At 41.9% G+C, this 24,513-nt stretch overlaps 2 protein-coding genes across 11 annotated transcripts in view; both read left to right on the top strand.

Annotated features, from left to right (window-relative positions):
• Window positions 1-2,177, top strand: part of CTNND1 (catenin delta 1) — a 57,667-nt gene extending 55,490 nt beyond the window's left edge. For 8 of the 10 annotated variants that reach the window (XM_081906184.1, XM_081906181.1, XM_081906186.1 and 5 more), the window contains one exon: window positions 3-2,177. In XM_081906184.1, the coding sequence (XP_081762310.1) occupies window positions 3-14 (12 nt within the window). In that variant the 3' untranslated portion in view covers window positions 15-2,177. The remainder of the gene's footprint in view (window positions 1-2) is intronic. The other 2 variants (XM_081906185.1, XM_081906188.1) reach the window with 1 other exon arrangement.
• A 10,405-nt stretch (window positions 2,178-12,582) lies between these two features.
• OR6Q1 (olfactory receptor family 6 subfamily Q member 1) lies at window positions 12,583-19,833 on the top strand (the record flags this gene model as incomplete). Its single annotated transcript, XM_081888283.1, has 2 exons — window positions 12,583-13,779; window positions 18,883-19,833. The coding sequence occupies exons 1-2, from the start codon at window positions 12,643-12,645 to the stop codon at window positions 19,831-19,833; spliced, it is 2,088 nt and encodes a 695-aa protein (XP_081744409.1). The 5' UTR covers window positions 12,583-12,642.
• Between the last annotated feature and the right edge of the window lie 4,680 nt (window positions 19,834-24,513).

Genomic DNA, 24,513 nt, shown 5'->3' with positions numbered 1-24,513 from the left:
AGCAGAAGATCTAGAGCTGCCACCATCTGCCTTCTCTGTTTTGGGTTTATAACATACTTTGTATAACACTTTGTGGTGAAATGGACTGACTCTCTCTTTTTTAAAAATCTCTTGGGCACACAAGTCCAGCCACCCAGCGCCAAATGACTGGCCCCGCCTGAGCCCACAGGGCCTCACACCTCCCTGTAGATGGCTGCGCCCATCCAATTCCCTGGACACTACTTTTTGTCTGTATTTTTCAAAAGTGCAGCAATTCCTGAAGACCAAATACTCCCGATGGATCTCACTCAAGCGACTAAGGCAGAACACTATAAAATTACAAGCTTCTCATCTGCAGCAGATGATGGAAGCCCCGTGGTGCAGATGGATCTCAGCTGAAAACCTACCATACTGGAACTAGGTTTTTTTGTTTTCTTAAATGCAGTGTCTTCTCTCTCCATGGAGAAGAACTCAGAGGACCAGTCTCCTCCTTCTCTTAGCCTATAGAATATATTTTTGTGTGTGATTCTTTTTTTTTTTCTTGCAACAAAGGATGCTGGAAGTACTGGAACATTCCTGGTGGTGGTAGTGGTGGTGGCTTGGGAGGGAGGGAAGGGGGAGGGGATGACAAAGGAGGGACAGCTTGTGGGTGACTGCCATCTGGGCCATCTGGGTGCAAGATGGCCTTAAAGAATATCTCTTTGAGATGACAGCCCTCTGTATCCTCATAGGCTGAGGAAGAATGTGTGGGTTTGCATCTGTTTCCTCCCGTTTTCTTGCTTCTTGGTAGTTTTATTCTGAGAGGGATTAAATCAGCGCCTAGGAAGCTATTTATTTGTGGGAGAAGAGCAATTTGGGGTGCAGGGGGGTTGAGGGAATGGTGGAATCGGACCAGAGTACGTTAAGTGAAAGTTGGTGAAAGGGACGGAAGTCTCCCTACCTAGAAGCAGTGATGTTGGCTGTCGAGAGCAGGGGAACCACATTGGCTGTCTCTGGTTTTGGGGTTGCCGGTGGGTAGTTTTGGCTTAAGCAGTGGGTGCCTGGGTTGGGCTGCAAAAAGTACAGAAGGCTGTTGAAGTTGGGAAGCTGGGTGATGTGGAAAGTTTGTGAGGGAGGGAAGACTTGTCTGTAAATATTGCCCAAATCCTCCCATGCAGGCAGGGGAATGAAAACTCTTAAATCTGTCACTATGTACACGTGCCTTTCTTCGCCACTGTGAAAAAGCTTTGTGCCCTTGGTAGTTTTGTGTGAGAAAGGCAAAAGGGCTTGGGCTGGGGAGATGGATATTTTGGCACAGAGTTGCGCTCCTGCTTCTTCTTCTTCTTCTTCTCTCTCTCTCTCTCTCCCTCTCTCCCTCCCTCTCCCCCCCCTCCTTGAACTAGAACCAGAATCCTAATTGTAATTGCCATGGTGCATCCTAGTTGAGTGAGAGAGATCAGGAATGAATCTGTCAACCACCTAAAGGGCTCATGGGTTGGGGAGAGGTGTGAAAGCATGGTTAGGCGAGGGTTACGCTGTGCACCTTAATAGCTCACCTGTTTGGGGGAGCAAGAGGAACTTAGAGGGTCTGCTTACAATCTTTGTCCTAATCTGCAAAGCAGCAGTAAAGGGGACAATAGTGACTAGCTCTGGGCACCATATTGGTGAATCCCACCTTTCTTTTTTTCTACGGAAGATGACTGCAGCATTTCCCTCCCTCCTCCCTCCCAGCCTCCCAAGCTCTGCCTCTGCCTAGTAACTGGAAGGAACTCTGTTGCCCTCAACTCCTGGGATTCTCTCCACACTAACAATCCACATTGCACAAGAGGGGGTGGGGGAAGGCCTAAAGTGGAAGATTTTTCGGTGCCTCTGATATGCTCCTATCCCAGTTTTTCTTTCCTTTTTGGGGGGAGTGGGAGGGATCAAACATGCAAATCAGCCTTCTGAGGGAGGAGTCACTTGACTTTTTCTAATGTAAAACACTATTTCCTTTTTTATTTCCAGATAAACCAAAAAAAGCCCCTTCCCCACTGACCAATTCAATGCTGTAAGAGGGACTAATAATTCACTGACTTCTTTTGTTTTGCTTTTCCTTTGCACCCCTGGGGGAGGGGAACATCCTGCTGTTCCTTGAGTCCTGTGCTCACTCTGTAATGCTTTTAAAGTGAAATGATTTTTATATAAATAAAGTTTTAAAGTGTGTATTTGTTAAAATGGAATTGCCTTCTCCAAATATTGTTGAGACTGTCATTTATTGTCTACATATGTGCTGCAGATGAATATCTCTGAATATTCACCAAATCAGACTGGATTCACTTGGCAAGAGTCAGTCAGGCTTCTTCAAGTGAATTGTACCTATAAAGTTAACCAGAGACCCTGAAATGTCTTCCCAGTGAAGATTTTACACAGACCATCCACAGTATAGTGGGAATCGTCCACCTCCATCTACGTTGCAACAAACTAAACTTTTAAACCTACCCAGTAAACTTGTCAGTAGGATGATTTCCTGTTTTGAGAGTGCCTTGTTCTTCTTCCCTCTGAGCCAAGAGTTGGGAGGTGTTTTTTTTTAAAAAAATAAACTATTAATTTTTAAATTAAAGACAAAATACAAGTACTGTAACATCAAACATACTGATTCAAAGGGCGGGGGAAAGAGAAATACTAGGATGGATTACAGGGAAGGGAAGAAAATGGAAAACAATACCTTATATTAATTCATGCATCTTTTATCATCACAAGCAACATCAAGAAATCACTTTATCTCAGTATTCTAAAATATATCTTCTCCACAAACTTAATTGGACCATTAGTGGTCTATGTTCTGTCTCTAGTTACTTAACTTTTTAAATATGTGAGATGCTCAGAGAGAGCTATACCTCAGACTCTACCAAGCCAAACAACCGAGGGAGGTGAAAAAGATTTCCATTGACTGGCTATTGACATTCTTGCTGCCCCTAATAATAGAAACTGAAGGGGCAGCAGTATTGCAGGATCACTAGAGAAAGCCCACTGACTGCCCACTTGCCATGAAATGCAATGGAAGGTCCAAGCTTCTGAAAACCAGTGTTTCCTCCCTTCCTTCCTTGCCACCATTTCCCCCCCCCCCCCACAGATGCTGCAACTTTGATGGATAATTTTGAACATGAAAAACACAGAAAGAGAAGCCTCGTTTGAATGAAAACAATGAACTGGAGTTTTGTTTAGTTCTTCAAAAGATGAAAACAGGAGTTTTGCCAACATTTGCTGTCTCTTGCAACCAGAGGGGGAAAAAGGCAGAGGTTTGAGATCAAAAGCAACAAACCTATGATGGCGCGAAAAGGCAATTAAGAAACCAAGCTAGGAGAAGAGGGATCAGCGAAGAAATTTTGTTTCTTCCCGCTTGCCGTTTATGTAGTGGAGATGAAAACTTTTAACATGAGAGGGCTGGTTTGTTTGCCCACTTCACAATACACCTCCTAAATAATTGGAAATAAAGCACATAAATGTATTCCATCAATTCAGTTTACAACATTTGCTAAATCTTTAGTTTGTCAGGGGGATTGTTTATGTTCTCTAAACTTTCGGATCCTTAACTGCTCAAATATATGAATTCTTAAAGGCTTGATATTCAGTACAGTGGTACCTCGGGTTAGGTCCGTTCTTAACCTGAAACTGTTATTAACCTGAGGTACCACTTTAGCTAATGGGGCCTCCCGCTGCCGCCGCACAATTTCTGTTCTCATCCTGAAGCAAAGTTCTTAACCCGAGGTACTATTTCTGCGTTAGCGAAGTCTGTAACCTGAAGTGTCTGTAACCTGAAGCGTCTGTAACCCGAGGTACCACTGTATTTACAAGCCAAGCAATGAGCTCCTCCTAAGGTCTTAGGATATCCTGGGAGGGTGACTTCAAATGTCAGATTGAAGAACATAAGTGGGATCAAATTTGGATAAATGCTTCATTAAAAATTACCTCCTAGGATTCAGTAATCCACTCTAAAAATGATACTTGGGTGGATGTCCTCTTTCTCAGCGAAGTAGTAGTTCCACTGCAGATCTAAAAGGTCCTAACCTTTTAGGTATCTGGAGGCGACCCACCAAATATGTGAAAATCCAGATGGAATGCCCCAGGAGCATAGAGAACTTTCACTGCAGATTCTACAGGAATAGTACCATCAAAAGTGTATTAATTAGGATTACATTTGTGTGTGGAGCAGTGCCCTGGAAAAGAAAAACCACTGCTGCAGTGATACATGTATGTACATATTGATGTGACATGAAGCATCTATTATTTATTATATTTATTATATTTATTAGTTGCAGGGCTGGCCCAAAATATTTTGGCACCTGAGGCAGGCCCCCAAATGGCGGTCCCCCTCCCTGCCAGGGAAGGAGGAGTGAAGGAAGATCTACATCAGGAACAAGTGGGGAAGAAATATCAACATTGGGATCTGCTGCCCAGGTGGATCCTGTTACCTCAGGTGGTCACTTCACCTTGCCTAATGGGTGGGCTGGCCCTAATTAGTTGTTGTTTTTACAAAATTGAAACTCAAATTGACTTACCAAAAAGCAAATAAAACAGATATAAAACACCACTTTGAATCTATTGTGTTGGTGTGAATGTGACCATTTGGGCACAGAGTTTCATATGTGGTGTTCCAGGATACTGGCAAAGATTCTGGCAAAGAATCTTTCAAGATATCACTGCTATTCTGAACTAGATAGGTGGGGGTTTTTTGGACCCAGGGCTCAAAGTCTACGTCTGGGCTGTCATGCAAAGATATAATTCATTTTCTACTAGCTGCCACAGGACTGGGAATTGTTCACCAAGTTGATTGTAAGGTGCTGGTGGGTGGTTCTTTTATTTTTAATTTTTTTTATACCGCTCTTCATCAGTAGATCTCAGGAAGGTTCATGGCACTAGCTGGAAAATTAACACAAAGCCACTGTGCTCTTAGAGGAGAGCACAGTGCTCTTGCATCAATTTGGCTCCTTTTTTGCATTATGTGATTAGTCGGGGAGGTTTCGTTAAACCTCTGGATTCCTACAGAACATTTTGGCTGGACTTATCACCAAGGCACCTATTATTTTAATAGCTGACTGTTGTCCTGTGTTTTATCATGAACTTGTGGCCCTTTTTATCATATACCCTCTGGCGCAATACTCCTATGCATATTGTTTTTTGTTACATTATTTTTTTCCTGTATTACTGCTGCATGCATGGATGGATGATTTATGTGTGTAACAATATAAAAAGCAAATATTAAAAGTATAAAAACCTCTATATTGGATAGTGCCAGTAAGGAATAATATCTACCCTCTTATTTAAATACACAAAGCAGTTCAGAAAGTGCTTTATGGTCTTTGTTACTGTTTTCAAAAGTCTGTGAAAAGATGAATATTTATTGCAGAACTACTTAGGTAGATCCCTGCTTTCCCTTTTTCCCCTAAAAAAAAATGAAGAACCAACTTTGAGCTATCCACTTTCTCATATCAATATCCTTTCACATCAGGAACATTTTCTTTTTGGAAATGTATGCCCCCCTATGTAAATCAGTGAGCCATATTCCTCCTTGACTCTGTTATTCCATTTCCATGACTTTCAATCTACCCAAAGCATGATCAGAACTAAGACCACCAAGGTCATAAGGGAGGCATTGCACTATGGAAGCAATAATCGTATCTCCATCGTCGGGCCACAGTGTGGTGGTATTGTTATATCAGAAAATATGCATAAAACTACAGAGGTGGTGTCTACTTTCTTTCTCAAAACAAAAAAAATTCCTTCCAGTAGCACCTTAAAGACCAACTAAGTTAGTTCTTGGTATGAGCTTTCGTGTGCATGCACACGAAAGCTCATACCAAGAACTAACTTAGTTGGTCTTTAAGGTGCTACTGGAAGGAATTTTTTTTGTTTTGACTATGGCAGACCAACACGGCTACCTATCTGTAACTACTTTCTTTCTATTCACTGAAAGGGAGAAAACAGGACAATTTACATCCTTTCCACATCTCAGAATTGAAAATGGGATGGGGGCATTTCTCCAGATGATTACTTGGATGATTATTACTCAGAACCCAGATTATTACTCTGGGGACTTGTTAAGTTTTTGTTTCTTCAGTAAACAAGGTCCTGGAGTTTATCACTGTGATGATCACTGTGTAGAAAGAGGAAAGGAGCATAGGAAGACGATAACTTCACTAAGGGCCCTCCAATGCGTGGGGTGGGTGGGTTGTGGGGTGAAAAGAGACTGGACCAACCTCTATCTGTCCATGCTGTTGAAGGGCAGCCATGGTATGCAGCATTCAGGATGGGTAGGAAATTGCTAAAAAATACAACTAGCAAGCATAGGGCTAGTTAATGCATGAAGGGGTAAAGGACCACAGAGTTATATTGCTAAATAGACTTGGCTAGGTCACACACCCCTCTCTTCTGGAGAGGGAGGAAGTGAAGTCTCTCTATCGTGCAACAATATGGACATGTGTAAGCTTGCTCCCAAACTTATAGCACATGCTTGGAACTCTATTCTGTACTTTCTACCCAAGAGTGTGATATGCCTGTATTAGCCTTGCTGCTGCATGGTACAATGCATTATTGAGACCTTGAATCTGTAAGTAAGGCATTTTAAACTTAGCAGTATGTAGTCTGCTGATTGCAGGAGGAGTAGAACATGGTCAGCTGCTGTGTGCAGCTGAACAGAATAAAAATGGTGCAACAACCTATATTCCTAACATTATAAAGGTAAAGGTGAAGGTACCCCTGCCCGTACAGGCCAATCTTGACAGACTCTAGGGTTGTGCGCTCATCTCACTATATATATATATATATTTATATAAATTTTTATTGAATTTTCACATTTTATAAAGACACACAAAACAATACAAAAGACACACATATATAGTTTCATATCCTTACTTTCCTAACCCTCTTTCCCTGACTTCCCACCACCACCCCCATACACCCCAATTTCCATATTTAATTCAGCAAGTTCTTATCCCTCTCCTTAACCTATTCTTGTTATGTTTAAACTTAGTTCTTTTTGTTAGGCCAAATTTTGTTTGTCCCATTCTCTTATATACATTAGATCCTTTTTCTAAGATCGACCTAGGTTCTTATACCATAAATTCCCCCTTTTTTATATTAAAATATAAATCAAAATAACAAAACACAAAAGTCAGAATTTTTTTAGATTCTGCTTTCCCCCTCCCTCCCTGCCCCGGTTTCTGTCCCTTCCCAAATAAATGTCCACCCATACGACTCCTAGCCCGGATTCCTCACATCAGAGGCCTTCAAGTCTCTGTCAGTCTCTCTCTGTCTATTTTGGTGGTAGTCCTTTTTGTTGGTCTTCAGGTCTCGAGGGATATCTGTCACAGTCACATCATTTTCTCTCACTCCAAACCTAATTGAAAAAACTTGCTGCCAAAGTTCTGCCAAAGATCCCCCATATTCAAAGTCATAAAAGTCAGAAAAGAGGAGGAAGTCCCAGTTGTGTTTCTTTGCTCTTTTAACTTCCAATGTTCCATAGTATCCAGAGACTTCCTCCTTTGCTTTTCTCATCTTTCTCATCTTTCCATAATTTGTAATCCAAAAGACTTCTTCTTTGTTTCCTGACCACGTAGATTTCTGCTTGATATTTTCTGTCTGTACTTTTCCCCCTCCTTCCTCCTTTTCCACCAACTCCAAAGATGTCTTTTCTGATTCAACTGCAGAATCTTCCACAGTCCAATCCTTTGTTCCATCAGCAGGATTGCTTGTTTTAGAAATCAAGGTCGTAAGTTGTTTGTCCATAGCCATAGCCTGCTCTTGTAAGATTCCCACGAGAAAAAAGGCTCTTTCTATTTCTGCCAGTAATTTTCCTTCTGCAGCCATTGTAATGTCACTAGTTCCCCCTAGGGGGATTCCAGTTACTCAGAGTTCTTTACCAACAGTCTTTTACTTTGTTATTTACTTTGTTTCCAACCACTTCTAGTTAAATGTAACACCTTTAGTCCAGAGAGATATAAAGTAATACAATTCTTATCTTTGTCCATCCGTTTGACAGCTCATTTGACAGCTGTCAAACTCCTGTTCTTTTATGCTAGGTTCATACGCGGGACGCTCCCGGATCCGGGGGGGGGGGTACACAAAAGTTTCCAAAATCCCTTTCTTCCCTCCAGCATAAAAAGAAGACTTATTCTTTCAAATTCATGGAATGTCTTATCAATCTCAAAAGACACAATTTTTTTCCGATCTTAGTTCTTCACTCCTTGCTTCAGATTATCTGTATGTAGGGGGGGTGCGGACTTCCCTTTAGCACATCCCCCCCGGTCGTTCCAAATTAAGGGTATAAGTTTTTAAAATCCGAATTTCCTTCTACTCACGGGGTATTTGTTTCCAGTCCAAATATCGGGAAGAAAGTTGACGCTTGCGGCTTGCGGCTTCACTCCACTGAAGTAGCGGTCTACTCCCAGCACCACGCCGCTCCTCGTACCCTCTCCGTAGCCTTTAAAAAGGCTCTTCGATTGTCGAGGAGGGCGCTTAAGGTGCCCACTGAGTCACCAAGTCCACAGGTATCAGCACCTGTGGTTTCTAAGGGTCCCCGTGTCGCCGGCGCGGCAAGACCCGTCTTCAGCGGAGCTGATTCCCTCCGGAGCTCGGAGGGAATCCGCCATTAACCGATCGCGTCAACCCGGAAGTCTGCTCATCTCACTATATAGGCCGGGAGCCAGCGCTGTCCGCAGACACTTCCGGGTCACGTGTCCAGCGTGACAAGCTGCATCTGGCAAGCCAGCGCAGCACACGGAACACCGTTTACCTTCCCGCTGGTAAGCGGTCCCTATTTATCTACTTGCACCCGGGGGTGCTTTCAAACTGCTAGGTTGGCAGGCGCTGGGACCGAACGACGGGAGCGCACCCCGCCGCGGGGATTCGAACCACCGACCATGCGATCGGCAAGTCCTAGGCGCTGAGGTTCTACCCACAGCGCCACCCGCATCCCTTCCTAACATTATACTACAGCTTAACTCTGCTACTGGGGCGTTCTCTCTGTAGGAGAGTGCACAATGCTCCACATTTTGAATCCAAGTACCCAGCTGGTTTATTTTGTTGCTCCCCCACACAGGTGGGCCCACAAGGATTCATATAGCTTAGTCCGTAGAGCATGACTCTCTTAATCTCAGGGTCTTAAATTTGAGCCCAACTTCGGCAAAAGCTCCCTGCATTGCAGGGGGTGGAACAAGATGACCTTCATGGTTCTTTCCAACTCTACATTTCTACGATTCTAAGACCTATTTAATTCTCCCCACAGGAATTTCCCTGCATGTTTGCAGCCTTCAGGGGAGCCTGCACACAAGGCCTATAACAGAAGGCCCCCCCCCAGATGGTTTGTCCTCCGTAAGACAGGCAAGACCAGCCTCTTCATTAGGGTCACCCCAGGCTGATTATGGAGGACTGAGACGGTTTGCAGATCATCTTGTAATATTTATGGGGTTGCCACCTAGTGGCCAAAAGGCAAAGGTATGCTAAAAACTGTGTAACAGAAACCAAGAAGTTAAACTAGCTATTGCTCATCTTGCTGGTGTAGCCTGCATTTATTGTACATATGAATGCATTGACAGTGAGCCTAGTGAGGAGTTTGAAGATCACCAATTTCTGGCTTCCCTGCATGCCCCTTTCCACCCAGACAGACACCTGCTGCTGCAGGAGAACCACTTTCCACAGTGGGATCCCACTGGGCTGCAGTTTGTCTGTTGAATACCAGAGTTGTGTAGGTGCAGCAGCCAATCATCTGGATCAGTCCCTATAGAAATGTCACTCTCTCAAGAGGATTCAAAGGCCTCAGGTGCCCTTATAAAGTGATGTCTCTCTACTCCAGAATTTTTTATACTTAAATGCCTGATCTGTTTTCCAAGTAGCTCATCAAGGGATAATTGGGCTGTGAATCTTTCACCCATAAGAAACAAAGTGTGAATCTCTTGGCCCCCCAGCTGATCTTATATAAAGCCAGCAGCTCCCCTGTTCACTTTGCCTGCTGAGATGGCCAAAGGCATAGCTACGCATAGTCAGGTCTTGGGGGTTGTAATTTGTGGCGTGTGACTGATGCTCTGAGCAGTTAGAAAAGAAAAGCTGAGTGGGCCAGTTTGTGTCAAGCTAGATCCTGATTCTACTTAAGGATCGGGCTCATGGAGTCTGTAAGCAGAATCCTTCTCTGCAAACAGCCCGCAGTAAAACAGGAGAAAAACCATTTTGACTGATTCCTTGCTCTTGACCTGAAGTCAGCTTGGCTGGTAAGTAGAGGGAGGGGTTTTGTGCTTTATTTCTGCAGAGGCTACATCTCAGTAACTGCAAGATTGGCCTTGTGATTTAAGGTATGTATTCTCTCCTCTGTGATCCCAGTTTGCTATGAGGACGCAAGCTTAGTTTTCTTGCATTCTTATCAGAGCCTTTCAAGGCATTTTGCTGTGGGAGGCAGAAACATGCAAACACTTCCCCCATGTAAAGTCATGTGTACATAGTACTGAAGACTGGTTTTCCTGGGAGTGAAAATACAATGACAAAAAATTAAAAGCCTAATAATTTATGCTCCTTCCATGACACCCAAAAATGGTTGCCTGAAATTTAAAGGCAGGGAAGTTAAAATTTTTCTGTCCTTTCCCATGGCTACCCAAGCCTGTATCTACCTGCAGAAATTGGTTAGCTCCCAATACCACTCCTGGTAATTGACAAAACCAAAGACAATTTCTGAAAAGAGATGCTATAGGAATAAGCATGTGTATTAGGAACACATGTGAAATGTGCTTCAAGCAGCAGAATGCTGTTATCAACTTTTATTTGTATCATTTGAATTTCACTTTCATTTGGCATTCCAGGCTTATGTTCTTTCTTTGACTCAGAAGATCAGAACAAAATCTGGTGTAAGTGTGCACTGTATAACATAGAAGAATCTGCTTGCATTTGTTCTGGAAAGGTTAGCCATTGAATCAAGCATGGATTAATACAGAAGATGGAGTTGGATTGACTTCCAAATTGTAGTTTTCTGATTAATATTGTTTTGTCTCATACTTTTATCAATGTAGTTTATGTTATATACACGGAAAAGAATATGGTTCCATCTTTAAGATGATTTGATCTCTCTTCTCATTTGCATTCCTTTAACAAAGTTACATATTATGTTTAGATCCCCACTGAGTGTGACACCGGAATATTTGTTTTTCTGTTCACAATCTTACAGAGTTAAGCACATCTACAAATATTATTTAATGGGCTTGATTCTGCTTTGGGTTGCGGCAGTGTGCTTTACTAAGCAAAACAGGAAGTTGCCTTTATAATGAATCAAATTATGAGTTCATGTAGCTCAATATTGTTTTTGCTGACTGGCAGTGGGCTTCAAGCAGGAGTTGTTCCCAGATGTCAGGAATTGAGCCCTAGACTTCTACATGCACAGCATGTGCTCTGTCACCAAGCTATGGTCCTCTCCCAAATAAAGTCTTCAAGAAAATGAGTGATGACTCCAGCTTTTAACTATCTGAATATTAAGTGAATCTTAATTAACTTAATTTGTAGTTTCAATGGATTGTACAAGAACTAATTCCCATTAAATGTTGCCCATGAATGTTGCATGAACAAAAGGCAACTACGCTATTTGTTGCTTATCAGAGCTATCCCTCCTGGTTTTCTTTATATATCGTTTTAAAAGTATATGCTGTCCCAGATTTTTCTTACACTCCACCCAGGGGTCTTTTACACAATTCTGTTGACTAATTGCCACATTTCAATTTCTTCAGCCTCATATATTTTTCTGTCTTTCTTAGGACAAAGAAAATATAACTAAGGGTCCCTAGGACCAAAAGCATAAACTCTCCTCAGGTGTTGGATTTTCTCTCTCCTTCCAAGGACAGCTGAAAAAAATAAAATTGGAATAACAAACAAATAAATAATTGAGCAGTTGCAATGGTTTTTTAACTGGTGTCCCATCTTCTTTTTAGTTTTCTGATTAATATTGTTTTGTCTCATACTTTTATCAATGTAGTTTATGTTATATACACGGAAAATAATATAGCACCTTTTTATATTTTGTTTATGCTTTGATTCTTCAAGACATGAGGGGCAGGAGGTTAAGTTCTCTCTGTGAAGTCGTGCAACTTGAAATCAAATGTCAAGACTGGGGAAGGAATAATTTCTGTTCAACAAGGAGCAATAGGAGTTTCTTTCCCCAGTATCTCCAAGTAGGGCTGCAAGATAATCCTTCCTGAAACTCTGAAGAACCACTTCCAGTCAGTGTAGACAAAACTGAGCTAGAGGGGAAGATGGTCTGACTCAATATAAGGCAACTTCCACTGCGACCATGCTAATACTCCAACTAAGAGGTTGGAGATGGAGGCTTGATTGAGTCGTGCCTATTAGGAACTTGGGTTCCACCAAAGTAAGATTTTGAATTGTTGAACCAATCTCAGAAGGTGATTCACATAACTATTTCCCGGTGGTTTCAAAATGCTGTTGAATAGGTTTTGTGAATGATTCAACACTTGTCCACTTTGTGAGTCACTACAACCAGGCTTAACCCATCCTTGGAAAAACAACAATAATAGGGTGAATTGTGATTTTGGAAAAAATATACAATGTCCGTTACACATCCTAAATGACCAAAAAGCCAAACTGGTTTGACTTCATTATATGCAAATGTCTATGATTGAAACTTGAAACTTACTTGTATCATCATGAGACAAAATTATGGCTTTGTTCAAACTAAAGATAATGAAAGTGGACTCAGATGTCCTTGATCTGGTCATTAGAACAGCAAATGTTGGGATTTTCCATTTGGTATCTCTTTATCACCAACACATCTTTGTCTGTTTCTCTCCCCCTCCTCCTGTTTTTGATGCTGGCTGTACATGCAACACCAAGACTATGCTGAACAACACCTCGGCCCCTGAATTCATCCTACTGGGCTTCTCTGGATTCCAGGAGTTCCAGATCCTGCTGTTCATCAGTTTCTTGGTAGTCTACCTCTTCATTCTCCTTGGCAATGCCTTGATCATTCTCCTCTCAAATATGGATGTGGCTCTACATGTCCCCATGTACTTCTTCCTGAGCAATTTCTCATTCCTAGAGATGTGCTACACCTCAGTCACAGTTCCCCGGCTGCTGGGGGACTTTCTCAATGGCCCCCAAGCCATCTCCTTGCAGGCTTGCATCACCCAGATGTATTTCTTCTTCTCGCTTGGTACCACAGAATTTTTCCTCTTGGCTATTATGGCCTATGACAGGTACTTAGCCATCTGCCAGCCACTGCAGTATTCTGTGCTCATGAACAGCTGTGTCTGTGCTTGCCTAGCCTGCAGTTGCTGGCTGGGGGGCTTCCTGACCCCCTTCTTGCCCATAGCCTTCATCTCCCAGCTCCCCTTCAATGGCAGCAACCAGATCAACCACTTCTTCTGTGACACGAGCCCCTTAATTAACTTATCGACTGGAGACACCTTCATGGCTGACACAATGGTCTTTCTTGTCTCCGCAGTGATTGTGCTTGTGTCCTTTCTCCTGACTTTGACTTCTTATGCCCTGATTGTTTCTACCATCTTGGATCTCCCATCTGCTTCTGGAAGGCACAAGACCTTTTCCACATGTGCCAGCCATCTCACGGTGGTCACCATCTTCTACAGCACTGTCATCTTCATGTACCTCTGTCCACATTCCGGTCAGACTTCTGAACTGGAAAAAGTGGTATCTGTGTTCTATACTGTCATCACCCCAGTGCTGAATCCCATCATCTATACCCTCAGGAACAAAGATGTGAAAAAAGCCTTGGGAAAGGTCCTCAGCCGAGTAAAGAACACATGTCTGAAGAACACACAGAGAACTGCCCTTTTTGTATTGTCATGAACCTCGACATACTCAAGTTGTTTGTGCATTGCTGTGAATTTGCACTGAGAATTTTGTAAAAAGACAGGTATTTGTTAAATGCATTTTAGTTTATATTAAAACTACATTTCAAGGACATGGCGGCATCCCAAAAGAGTCATCTAAAAATAATTACAAGCAATATATTATCAACACACAATTTGTGCTGAGCACTTGTTTGCAGGGGTCTTTTGTTGTTGGGGTCCATTATTCTTTCAGTGACAGACATAAAAAACCTCATGCACTAAAGCCAGGTTAGCGAGATCTTTCCAAAGTTCAGGACATTTCTTATCTATGCAACTGTCATTTTCTGATATATTTACATTACAGTAACCCTTAGCCAACATTTGCTAGGTATTCCACATGGGCATGTTAAATGCTCCAAGCAGAACAGTCCAACTATTAGGACAGAATACTAGAAGTGATGGTGAGCATGACTGAGTGAAAAATATTAGAGCTGAGAATTTGAAATACACATTCAAGAGAAGCAGCTGCTGTTGCCTTTGCACTTCAGCATGTAGAAACCACACATTTGAATGTTCTCCCATGCATAGCCTCACCACCATGAAGACATACATACACACACCTTATCAGGGAGAAGGGTTCTATCATAGTCTTCTTGCAGGCATGCCCATTTTCTCTTCTCTGGAGTTTTCTTTATATTCAGCCATACAGTACTATCTTCTGCCACCTGAAGTGGTAAATTCCACCAGAAGCAGCACTTGTTTCTGCTGATCACGGAACTTAGCTTGCAAGGTGGCTATGGATGACTACAGTCATGAGCTGGTTCTCTGTAGTATTTGGCAAATTTCGTACAACTGCTGGTAGTATTTTTCTTACATTGTGTCTGGATTAGAGATGGGAAGGCCTGGAAAAAAACTGGGAAAATGGGGGGGGGGAACCAGGTCCCCACCCCATTTTTCCGGTTTTCCCCCAGGCCTTCCCATCTCTAGTCTGGATGCTGTCGGAACTGGCTTCCCACTTGGTGAGAGTGGGGTACACATGTCATACCTGGCATAAGTGGTCATTTGTAGCCACCATATTTTATAAGGAGAAGCTGGAATTTTGATTTCTAATCCCAATGCAGGAATCACTTTAGTCCTGGGTCAACCACAGGGACCCCATGCCTATTTCCATTCCCTTCTTAGCTGCTGTAATGGAGGTGAAATGTGATGTTCTTTAAACTCATGGCAATAAGGTGAATTAATGGTTGCCAGAGTGAAGTCTTCACCCCCAAACTTTCTCCCTGACCCTTTTAACTGGGTTGTGCCCATGCTCAGGGTCTTTATTTTTGTTGTCAGCTTGTGGTTGGAAAGCATTGTCCACCCAGATCAAACTGGTTAGTGCCTCTGAGTGGCTTGTTTTTTCCTGCCATTGTAGAATATGGCTTCACTTGCTTCCATGAGAAGCCCCATCAAAGGCTAAAAAGAAGTTGGGAGCTGCTTTGGGTCAATTTACAAATCCACATTCATTCACTTTAGCATCAAATGGGGACATGCATGGGTAAATCAGCCACTGTAGATATGATACCCAGACTTCTGCCTAGTGTGCTGCTTTTTGATTGAGTCAGTTCACACATTCAGCTGCTAGTTATCAAATGTACAGTGAACAATTTATTTGAGTAACCAAAGCTCAGTGCATGCACAAGGATCCCAGATTCAATTCCTGGCATATCCCACTTCCAAAGCTTTTCCAAAGCAGGCTGAGAGAGAGATCTGCCTGAAATCCTCAAAGGCTACTGCTGGTCAAAGTAGGCAATGTTGGGGTGGGTGGACCAATGATCTGACTGTAAATGGTAGGTTCCTATGCACTCATCTTTTTGAGTCAAAGGCTTGGAGCTTTCTGTAGAGCAATGAAAAACACTGATAAAATACCAGGATTATTAGAATGGAGAACCAAATTTCTTGAATTCGCGGAGATGTAAAAATTAACAGCATCAATTAGAGGCTACTCTAATCAAAAAATTAATAAAGAGTGGGAATGCGTTAAGGAATACATGAAAAAAGTCAGTTCTGGAGCTTAATAATTAATATGCAAAAGTTTTAAAGGCACAACGAGATAGGATAATAATATATTGAGGATGGAAAATAAAGTGACTAACACAACAATAACAAAAATAATAGTAGGTAAAGAAGATTGCACCCGGGTGGAGGGAGGTACTGGGCTGTGGGGGAGGGAGGTGAAGGGATTAACTGAAATTGTTAAGGATTGGTATAGGATTTAAGAGATTTAAATTTTATAAAGATTCTATAAGAAAAGCAGCAAGCAGCAAGAAATATCAAGTAAAGGTATCGGAGAGGAGATCAGTGTAAATGAAAACATGAGAATTATGGGTTTGTTACATACGATTTTATTTTGGAGTTGTCTGTTTATTTTGGAGTTGTTTGTTGTAAGGAATGCATATTATGTGAATAAAATAATAAAGGATTTGGAAGAAAATAATAATAATAAAGGAATAAATAATAATAATAAAGGATTTGGAAGAAAAAACACTGCATAGTGCTAATGACTGGGCATAAAAGACCTGCTCTCTACAATACACATCTGCTGCTTTGTACTTTGAGCTCCATCTGCAGATGTTTATTTTTATTTTAAAAATACCAGAACTTTGCAAACACACACACACACACGTCTCACCTATGCGCCTTGGTGTTCCCTAGCTACTCATTAGAGAGTCCATTCCCCGGTGTTGCAGTAAGAAGAAGGTTCATGCAACTATATTGTGAGTCATTTTTAGAGGTCAGCTCTTCCTGGGGGTTTAGAGTCATCCAGCAAGCATGGCTGTGAGGAAGTGATATGATCTAAGGAGGAGAGACCATCCCAAGCAGTATCTCTTCACTATACAAGGAGAATTTAAAGACAAGCAGAGCTGGACAACTTTGTCTTTAGAAGCATGGATGGTGAGTACTCTAGGGCAACTGCTTTTAAAGAACTGCCACACTGAATGAAGTCTGTGGTCCAGCTTCTTCTGGACTCTTGATTTTAAGACCTGGTGGGTGTGTTGTGGCCACTAAATGGAAGTCCATTGAATTATTCCACTTGGCCACTGGACACTGCCCCCGAAAATGGGTATGGGGAACATCCAAATGCTTAGGAGAAGGTCACCTGAAACTGTGCATTAGACAGGAATGAGGAAAACCAAGGGTATGTCTTCCTATTCTTCAAGTCAGCTAAACATGAGAATATCATCTATCCCACTGAAATCTCATACATAAAATTTACTGCTAATAAGAACACGTAGTTTTTAGGTATACCCATCCCTGAAACACCTGTCAACCTTATTAAGTACTTGACCTTGATGAGGTCATATTCACAACCTATGGGTTACTGATGCTTTGGGTATAGGGAAAAACACATGCCTGTCATCAGTCACATTGACAAAGGGCTGGAATTAATTTTTGCAGCGTGTGGACAATCAAAAGCAGAAAAAATATATCACATAACCTATGGGTTGGAAGGTACCAATCCATTTAATCTAACCGCCACTGCCCCCCCCCCGCCACCTCAAGGCAACAATGGTGCATTCACAGCTATTATGTTTCAATCAAGCTTGCTTGATAAGCACTGTTGCCTTCTCAGATGATTCCAGATCCCTTTGAGAGCAGAATCTTAACATGCTTTTTTCATGCTGTGTTCTGGGGTTATTAGCTTGAGCCAGACTGAATTGTCCATGCTGGAAAAGAAAGCATCCACCCAGCCTTCTATAGAGCTGATTTGGATATGTGTGTGTTTGGAGGCGGGGATTGCACTTTCTGAACTCAAAATGCATTCTTACTGGCCGTACAGCTCTCTGATTATTCTACCTTACATCTAGATCAGTTTTGCCCCTTGGGATGAGGAGCACACATCTTTCCCCCACTTGTTTCCATATGAATCAGCCCTTAGATTTAGACATTTTTTCCTATTGTAACTTGAAAAAGTTATCCATGAGCTCTGGCTAGGGGAGAGTTGCTTGAGGCAAGGAGTGGGGAGCCTTTGACCCTCCAAACACTATTGGACTCCAACCCCCCCATCAGCCTCAGCCAGCACAGCCAATGCTCAAGTATGATGGGAGTTAGAGTACAGCAACATTTGGAGGTCCACTGCTTCCCCGTACCAGCTGCACACCATTAATGGCTACGAAGTGAGCCCATGAAACAAAGGTTGTGTCTTGAATCCTATAACTGGTTTCCTGGGAGTGAGCCCCATTGACTTCAACCCTGAGTAGACATGTGTAGGATTATCCTGTTAATGGATCTCATTTTACACTAAAGGTGCTACAAATAAACCATCAGATGACTGACTTCTGCCATAACAGAACCCTAGAAGGTGCGTGACCCTCTTTGTCGTGCTAGAATTACAGAGAACTTGAATCCAAACCTAAATTTGTAGTATGTCTTGAATTCCTCCTGCATAATAATGACAGTCTGGAAGTCATCCCATTCTTAGGGGTGATTTAAAGTCTATAGGAATAATTCCCTTTAACCTTGTGAGAATAGGAACCTCCATTTTCTAAGACCCCACCGTTGTTGTGCAGAAAAGCTTTCAGAGAAGCGTCCTTAGATCACTTGGATTGTTCCCTTAGTTTTAATCCTTACTACGGGGTTGTTGTAAGGACTTAACATTAGCTCAGTGGCAGAGCTTCTGTTTAGCATAAGGAGAGCAATGCTGGATCAGACTAAAAGCCCATCTAGTCCAGCATTTGGTTCTCACAACGGTCGGCCAGATGCCTATGGGAAGCCTGTAGGAAGGCCTGAGCACAACAGCGCTGAACGCCCTCTCCACTTGCAATTCTCAGCAGGTAGAACAAAGGGATAATGGCTAGTGGCTGTTGATTGGTTAGCAGCTGTTGGTTGTTCCATGTGCTACATACTTGATCCACATTGGCTCTTTAGCCACATTGCCTTGGTCACTTCTTGGTGCAAAGGGGGCTTAGAAAAACAGAGTGAAAATAAATGATGTGTGTGCGAAAGAGAGACAGAATATGCCTTATTTTAAAAATAATATCTATACAAGATCTGAATGTTTAGAATTAACCTTCTGCTTTTATCCATGGGGCACAATAGCCTAACAATGCTGTGCCAGTCCTCTTAGATGCAGCCTCAACATGAGAACTGGACCCTTGTGGAAGAGTTTGTCTTGGTGGGCTTCACAGGCATCAATGAGGGGCGCCTGCCTCTTTTTGCCTTCTTCCTGGTCATGTATTTGCTGACCCTGACCGAAAATGCCATCCTGGTCCTGGTGGTGGCAACAGAAAGGCGCTTGCACACCCCCATGTATTTCTTCCTCCTCCACCTTTCATGCCTGGACATGTGGTACACCTCTCTCACTGTGCCCAAGATGCTGGCCAGCTTTGGATCTCCTGGTGGTCGAATTATCTCCTATTCTGCCTGCTTGGCCCAACTTTACCTCTTTACCTTCTTGGGCAGCACTGAGTGCTTCTTGCTGGCAGCCATGGCTTATGACCGCTATGTGGCTATTTGTGTGCCTCTGCGTTACCAGGAGATGGTAGGCCGAGATGCTTGCATGCTTCTGGCTGCTGGCTCATGGCTAGTGGGGTTCCTCACCCCAGCACTGCCCATCTACTTCATGTCCCAGTTGACTTTCTGTGGCCCCAATGTTATAGACCACTTCTTCTGTGATGCTTCTCCACTCATCGTCCTCTCATGCACTGATGTCTCCCTGAAGGAGATGGTTGACTTCCTGGTCTCGCTGATGGTGCTCCTGGTTTCCTCTGTTGTCATTGTAGTATCGTATGTCCGCATTATCTCCACAGTGCTGAAGATTCATTCCGTTGGAGGGCGCCGCCGTGCCTTTTCCACCTGTACTGCCCACCTGACAGTGGTGTCCATCTTCTATGGGACACTCTTCTTCATGTATGTACGTACTAAGGTGGCCTCATCGATCAACCTCAACAAGGTGGTGTCAGTGTTTTATGCAATAGTCACCCCTGTGCTCAACCCCCTCATCTATAGCCTACGGAATGCAGAAGTGAAGGGGGCCTTATACAGGGTTATTTCCAAGACAAAGCAGCTTGCAACGTGACAAGAACACAACCTGATTTCTTCTGGGGGGTTGGAGGGATATTTTGCACCTTAAGCCATTCCTATCTACCTGAGAACCATCCTTAATAGCTCCCTTTGCTCCACTCTTCTTGTTCCAATCCCAGTTTAGCTGAGGGATCACAGGTAAGCTGTCACCTTTTAACCTTAGGTTGGAATTTTTGTAGATGGAAAACTATCTTACAGAATTGCTGTTGGTGCAAGATTGCTGTTGGCACGGTAACTGATCCAAATGAGAATCTACTCTAGAGTTATGGGCAGGGAGACATTTAACTACATACTTATCCCCCCCACATTTTATTTTCTGAAGAAAATGTATAACAGCTAATATTAAAAAGAAAATAAAAAAATTCATACCTCTGTATCAAAATAACAGCTAATGATATTTCAACTGATTAAACAAAAATAGCTGTACTGAACTCCTATCAACACTACATCACATTCTTCTCTATCACTTCAGCTCCATTGCTGCTTGCTCTGAGGAGTGATACAATGGGTCCTAGAAATCTAAATAAGTAAATCCCATCCCAGAGAAAGGCATGTATCTATGAAACTGCTGACAACCCAGCTTTCTTATCCCTACATCTTACTGACTAGACCTGGTTTTCAGTTTGGACATTTAAACATTAATACAATATAAGTTTAACAAGAATATAGCTATGTACATGGCAGCATTTCCTCCCTTTCAGCACGGGACACAGTAAGCCATGAAGTCCCTGTGAAAACACTTTTATTATATTGGGTATTGGTGGAAGGATTTCTGCTCCTTTCCACATGAACCCCGCTCAAAAAGGAGTGGAAACAGTCCAAAGAAGATGGGAACTCCATTCTTTTCCCCTAAGATACTTGTGCATTTATGTGCTGTTGTCCCTGCCACTATGAATAGATTGGAATTCAACATTGCACTCTTCCCTTCTTTCCATTTCTGCTTGCCTGATTCAATGGCCCCCTCTCTCCTCCCACTGTGTGTTGTTCTGGGCTTATCCTGGACCCACTCCCAGCCAATTTCAAGGGGTGTAGAGGGAGGAGAGAAGAGAAATCCCTGTTGCATAAGCAGAAGTCTTTGTGCAGGGCTTTTGTTGCCAGGACTCATTTAATTGAATGTCACCTTTAATTTTTAGTATGCTCATTGTTTGCAGTTTAATTGTTGATTTTGTAAGCAGTGCTGGATTTATGTATAAGCTAAACAAGCTATAGCTTAGGGCCCCACTCTCTTGGGGCCCCCCCAAAAAAGTTAAAGAAAAAACATCTGGATGTACATTTGCAAAATATAAGAAAAAACAAATGGAATAAAACCTACATACAGCAACAGTGTTTTGTGTTGTGTAGGCTCCTATGATGTAAGTAATGGGCCCCGCCTGCTAGCCTGTTCCCTAAAATATCACTGCTTTGCTGATTTTTAAAGGAACTTTTGTTATTGCCAAATGCCAATGTGTTTGAATTTTTCAGTTTGTTATGAATAAAATATCATTTTACGTTAGAGCTTAATTATTTCACTATTAATATACTACTTCTTAATTGTATTTCAGTTCAACAATTACTTTGATAAAATACATATTTTGTTATGGACAAATGGCTTTAGATACCTATTAGGTCCATAAATTACCATATAGCATATATTTAACACAAAAAACAGTGACAATTTGTTGTTGACAAAGGATAGCTGGACATATAAAGGGCCCCATTACCTTCAGTAGCTCTTAGGGTCCCATCAAACCTAAATCCCGCCCTGGTTGTAAGCTGCCTTGGGTGTAGATCACTAGTGAGAAATCTCCTGGCTGAGAACCAAGGCCCCTCCTCCCATGTGGCCCACTAATAATAATAATAATAATAATAATAATAATAATAATAATAATAATTTATTTATACCCTGCCCATCTGGCTGGGTTTCCCCAGCCACTCTGGGCAACTTCGAGCAAAATATTAAAATACAATAGTTTGTCAAACATTAAAAGCTTCCCTAAACGGGGCCACCAGGTTGCACGTTGGAAGATGGCTGACAATAACATCTCTCTGACCCATACGAGGTAATTAAGTGGCTGCTATGGGAAGTATGCAGTCTTCCTACCCCCCAGGAGACGGGGGGGGGGCGCTGCCTTGCCAGCGGTGTTCACAATGCACCCCCTGATCCGAGAGATGGGGCTGCCAAACACTTGGCACGAGCCCTCGGTGAAGTCAGATCTTCCTGACGCCAATTCCAATTAGCGCATGCTGGTTAGCTTCAGCTCGGAATTATAATTGGAAACATATGATTGGAATGAAGCTGAAGCACATACATCAAGTAATGTTCGAGAGAGAAGACTGCTGATTAATGGATCTCTGTGACTGGGAGTGACGGATGGATAAGTAAATCTTCTGATGAATCACCACTAGGAGACTGTATGTTTGGAATGAAGGGGAGGTGGAGGAAAAAAATTTTTTTTTCTTTGCACAATGTGATATTAATAACCCTTCACCCCAGAAAGAAATAAGATCGTTGCGTTTTTATTAATCACAAGCAGGAATTCAAGAACTGTGTGGGATGGATTATAACAGGAGAGAGGATTGGTGAACGGTCAGAAAGAGGAAAATTTTTATGACGCAGTTTAAAAATGGCGTCTCGCCAAGACAGGCTTGCCGGAGAAAGAAGGACAGGGGGAGGAGAATCAGGATCATTCGAAAGAGAAGGAACGTTGGAACGCAAGCTTGACCTGACAGAGCCTCCTGATTCATTTGATTCATTTGGCAAGCCTGAGAAAAGTAAAGGACAGACCGAAGATTAATTTTTTTTAATGGAAGCGTTGAACAGAGCCTGTCCCTGAGCGATATGATCTTTGAAGAGTACAAAACCCACTCAGAGGTGAAAAAAGATTTAGAAATTTGGTCAAATTTGAAGCTTTCCTTGTTGGGTCGAATTGCAGCTATAAAAATGAATGTATTGCCTAGAATGTTGTTTTTGTTTCAAACTCTGCAAATTGTGGATAAGATGGACTGTTTCAAGAAGTGGCAGAAAGATATTTCTAGATTTGTCTGACAGGGCAAGAAGCCCAGAATAAAATTTAAGATATTAACTGACGCAAAAGAAAGAGGTGGATTTGCCCTGCCAGACCTTAAACTTTATTATGAATCAGCCACATTTTGTTGGCTGAAAGAATGGTTGCTTCTTGAGAACACAGACATTCTGGATTTAGAAGGTTTTAATAATGTTTTTGGCTGGCATGCATATTTGTGGTACGACAAGGTTAAAGCTCATAAAGCATTTAAAAACCATATTGTCAGAAAAGCATTGTTTAATGTTTGGATAAGATATAAGGATTTATTGGAAAATAAAACCCCAAGGTGGTTGTCACCAATGGAAGCAAAACCTCAGAAAAAGCTCAGTATGGAGGCCAAATGGCCGAAGTATTGGGAAATTTTGGAACAAGAAGGAGATAGATTGAAACTGCAGAGTTTTGAGAAATTAAAAAATAAAGTGCGAGATTGGCTTCATTATTACCAGATAATGGAGGCATATAAATTGGACAAGAAAATTGGCTTCCAGGTGGAAAAATCAAAATTAGAAACAGAGTTGTTAGAACCTAAAACTAAGATTTTGTCAAAGATGTATAACTTGCTGCTGAAATGGAACACTCAGGATGAAACGGTAAAATCTGCTATGATCAAATGCGCACAAGATGTTGGACATAACATTATGTTTGCTGACTGGGAACAGTTATGGACCACAGGTATGAAGTTTATGGCATGTAATGCCTTAAGAGAGAATATTATGAAAATGATTTACAGGTGGTACATGACCCCAGTCAAGCTTGCAAAAATTTATCATTTGCCCGATAATAAATGTTGGAAATGCAAAGAAAATGAAGGTACATTCTTTCACCTTTGGTGGACGTGCCCAAGGATTAAGGCTTTCTGGGAAATGATATATAATGAAATGAAAAAGGTATTTAAATATACCTTTCTGAAGAAACCAGAGGCCTTTCTCCTGGGCATGGTTGGCCAATTGGTGCCAAAGAAGGACAGAACTTTCTTTATGTATGCTACAACAGCAGCAAGAATACTCATTGCAAAGTACTGAAAGACACAGGATCTACCCACTCTGGAAGAATGGCAGATGAAGGTGATGGACTATATGGGATTGGCAGAAATGACTGGCAGAATCCGAGACCAGGGAGAAGAGTCGGCGGAAGAAGATTGGAAGAAATTTAAAGATTACTTACAGAAATATTGCAAAATTAATGAATGTTAGAATGATGTTGGATAGAAACTAAGTGGTTTCCAGCTGTAATGCCTTAAGAGAATATGGAAAATAAGGTTTAGAATTAGGTTAAAATTTATTGATAAGGATTTGCTGAACTAACAATTTGAATTGGAATACAAAAAAGGGAGGTATAAGGAGGTCTGGGAAAAAAGTTAATGGAAATAAGTAATGGAAATTTTGTGTGCTTTTAATTATTTTCATTTTTGTATTTTTGTTATTTTTCTTTTCTTTTTTCCTTTTGATTTTTATTGTATTACTACTGAAAACTTTAATAAATATTTTTTTAAAAAAAAACCCACTCAGAGGATGCCTGTTTTCAATCTGTTTGTGAAAATTAGCAGAGATTGCAAAGAAAGGAATATACGATAACAATAAGAAGAGAAATAAAGTAATAAAGGACTATCTGGATTGAACTGGATAGAACTG

The sequence above is a fragment of the Podarcis melisellensis genome (genome assembly GCF_964234715.1).
Source record: "Podarcis melisellensis genome assembly, chromosome: 1".
Classification (NCBI taxonomy): domain Eukaryota; kingdom Metazoa; phylum Chordata; class Lepidosauria; order Squamata; family Lacertidae; genus Podarcis; species Podarcis melisellensis.
This window is presented reverse-complemented; position numbering and strand designations above follow the sequence as displayed.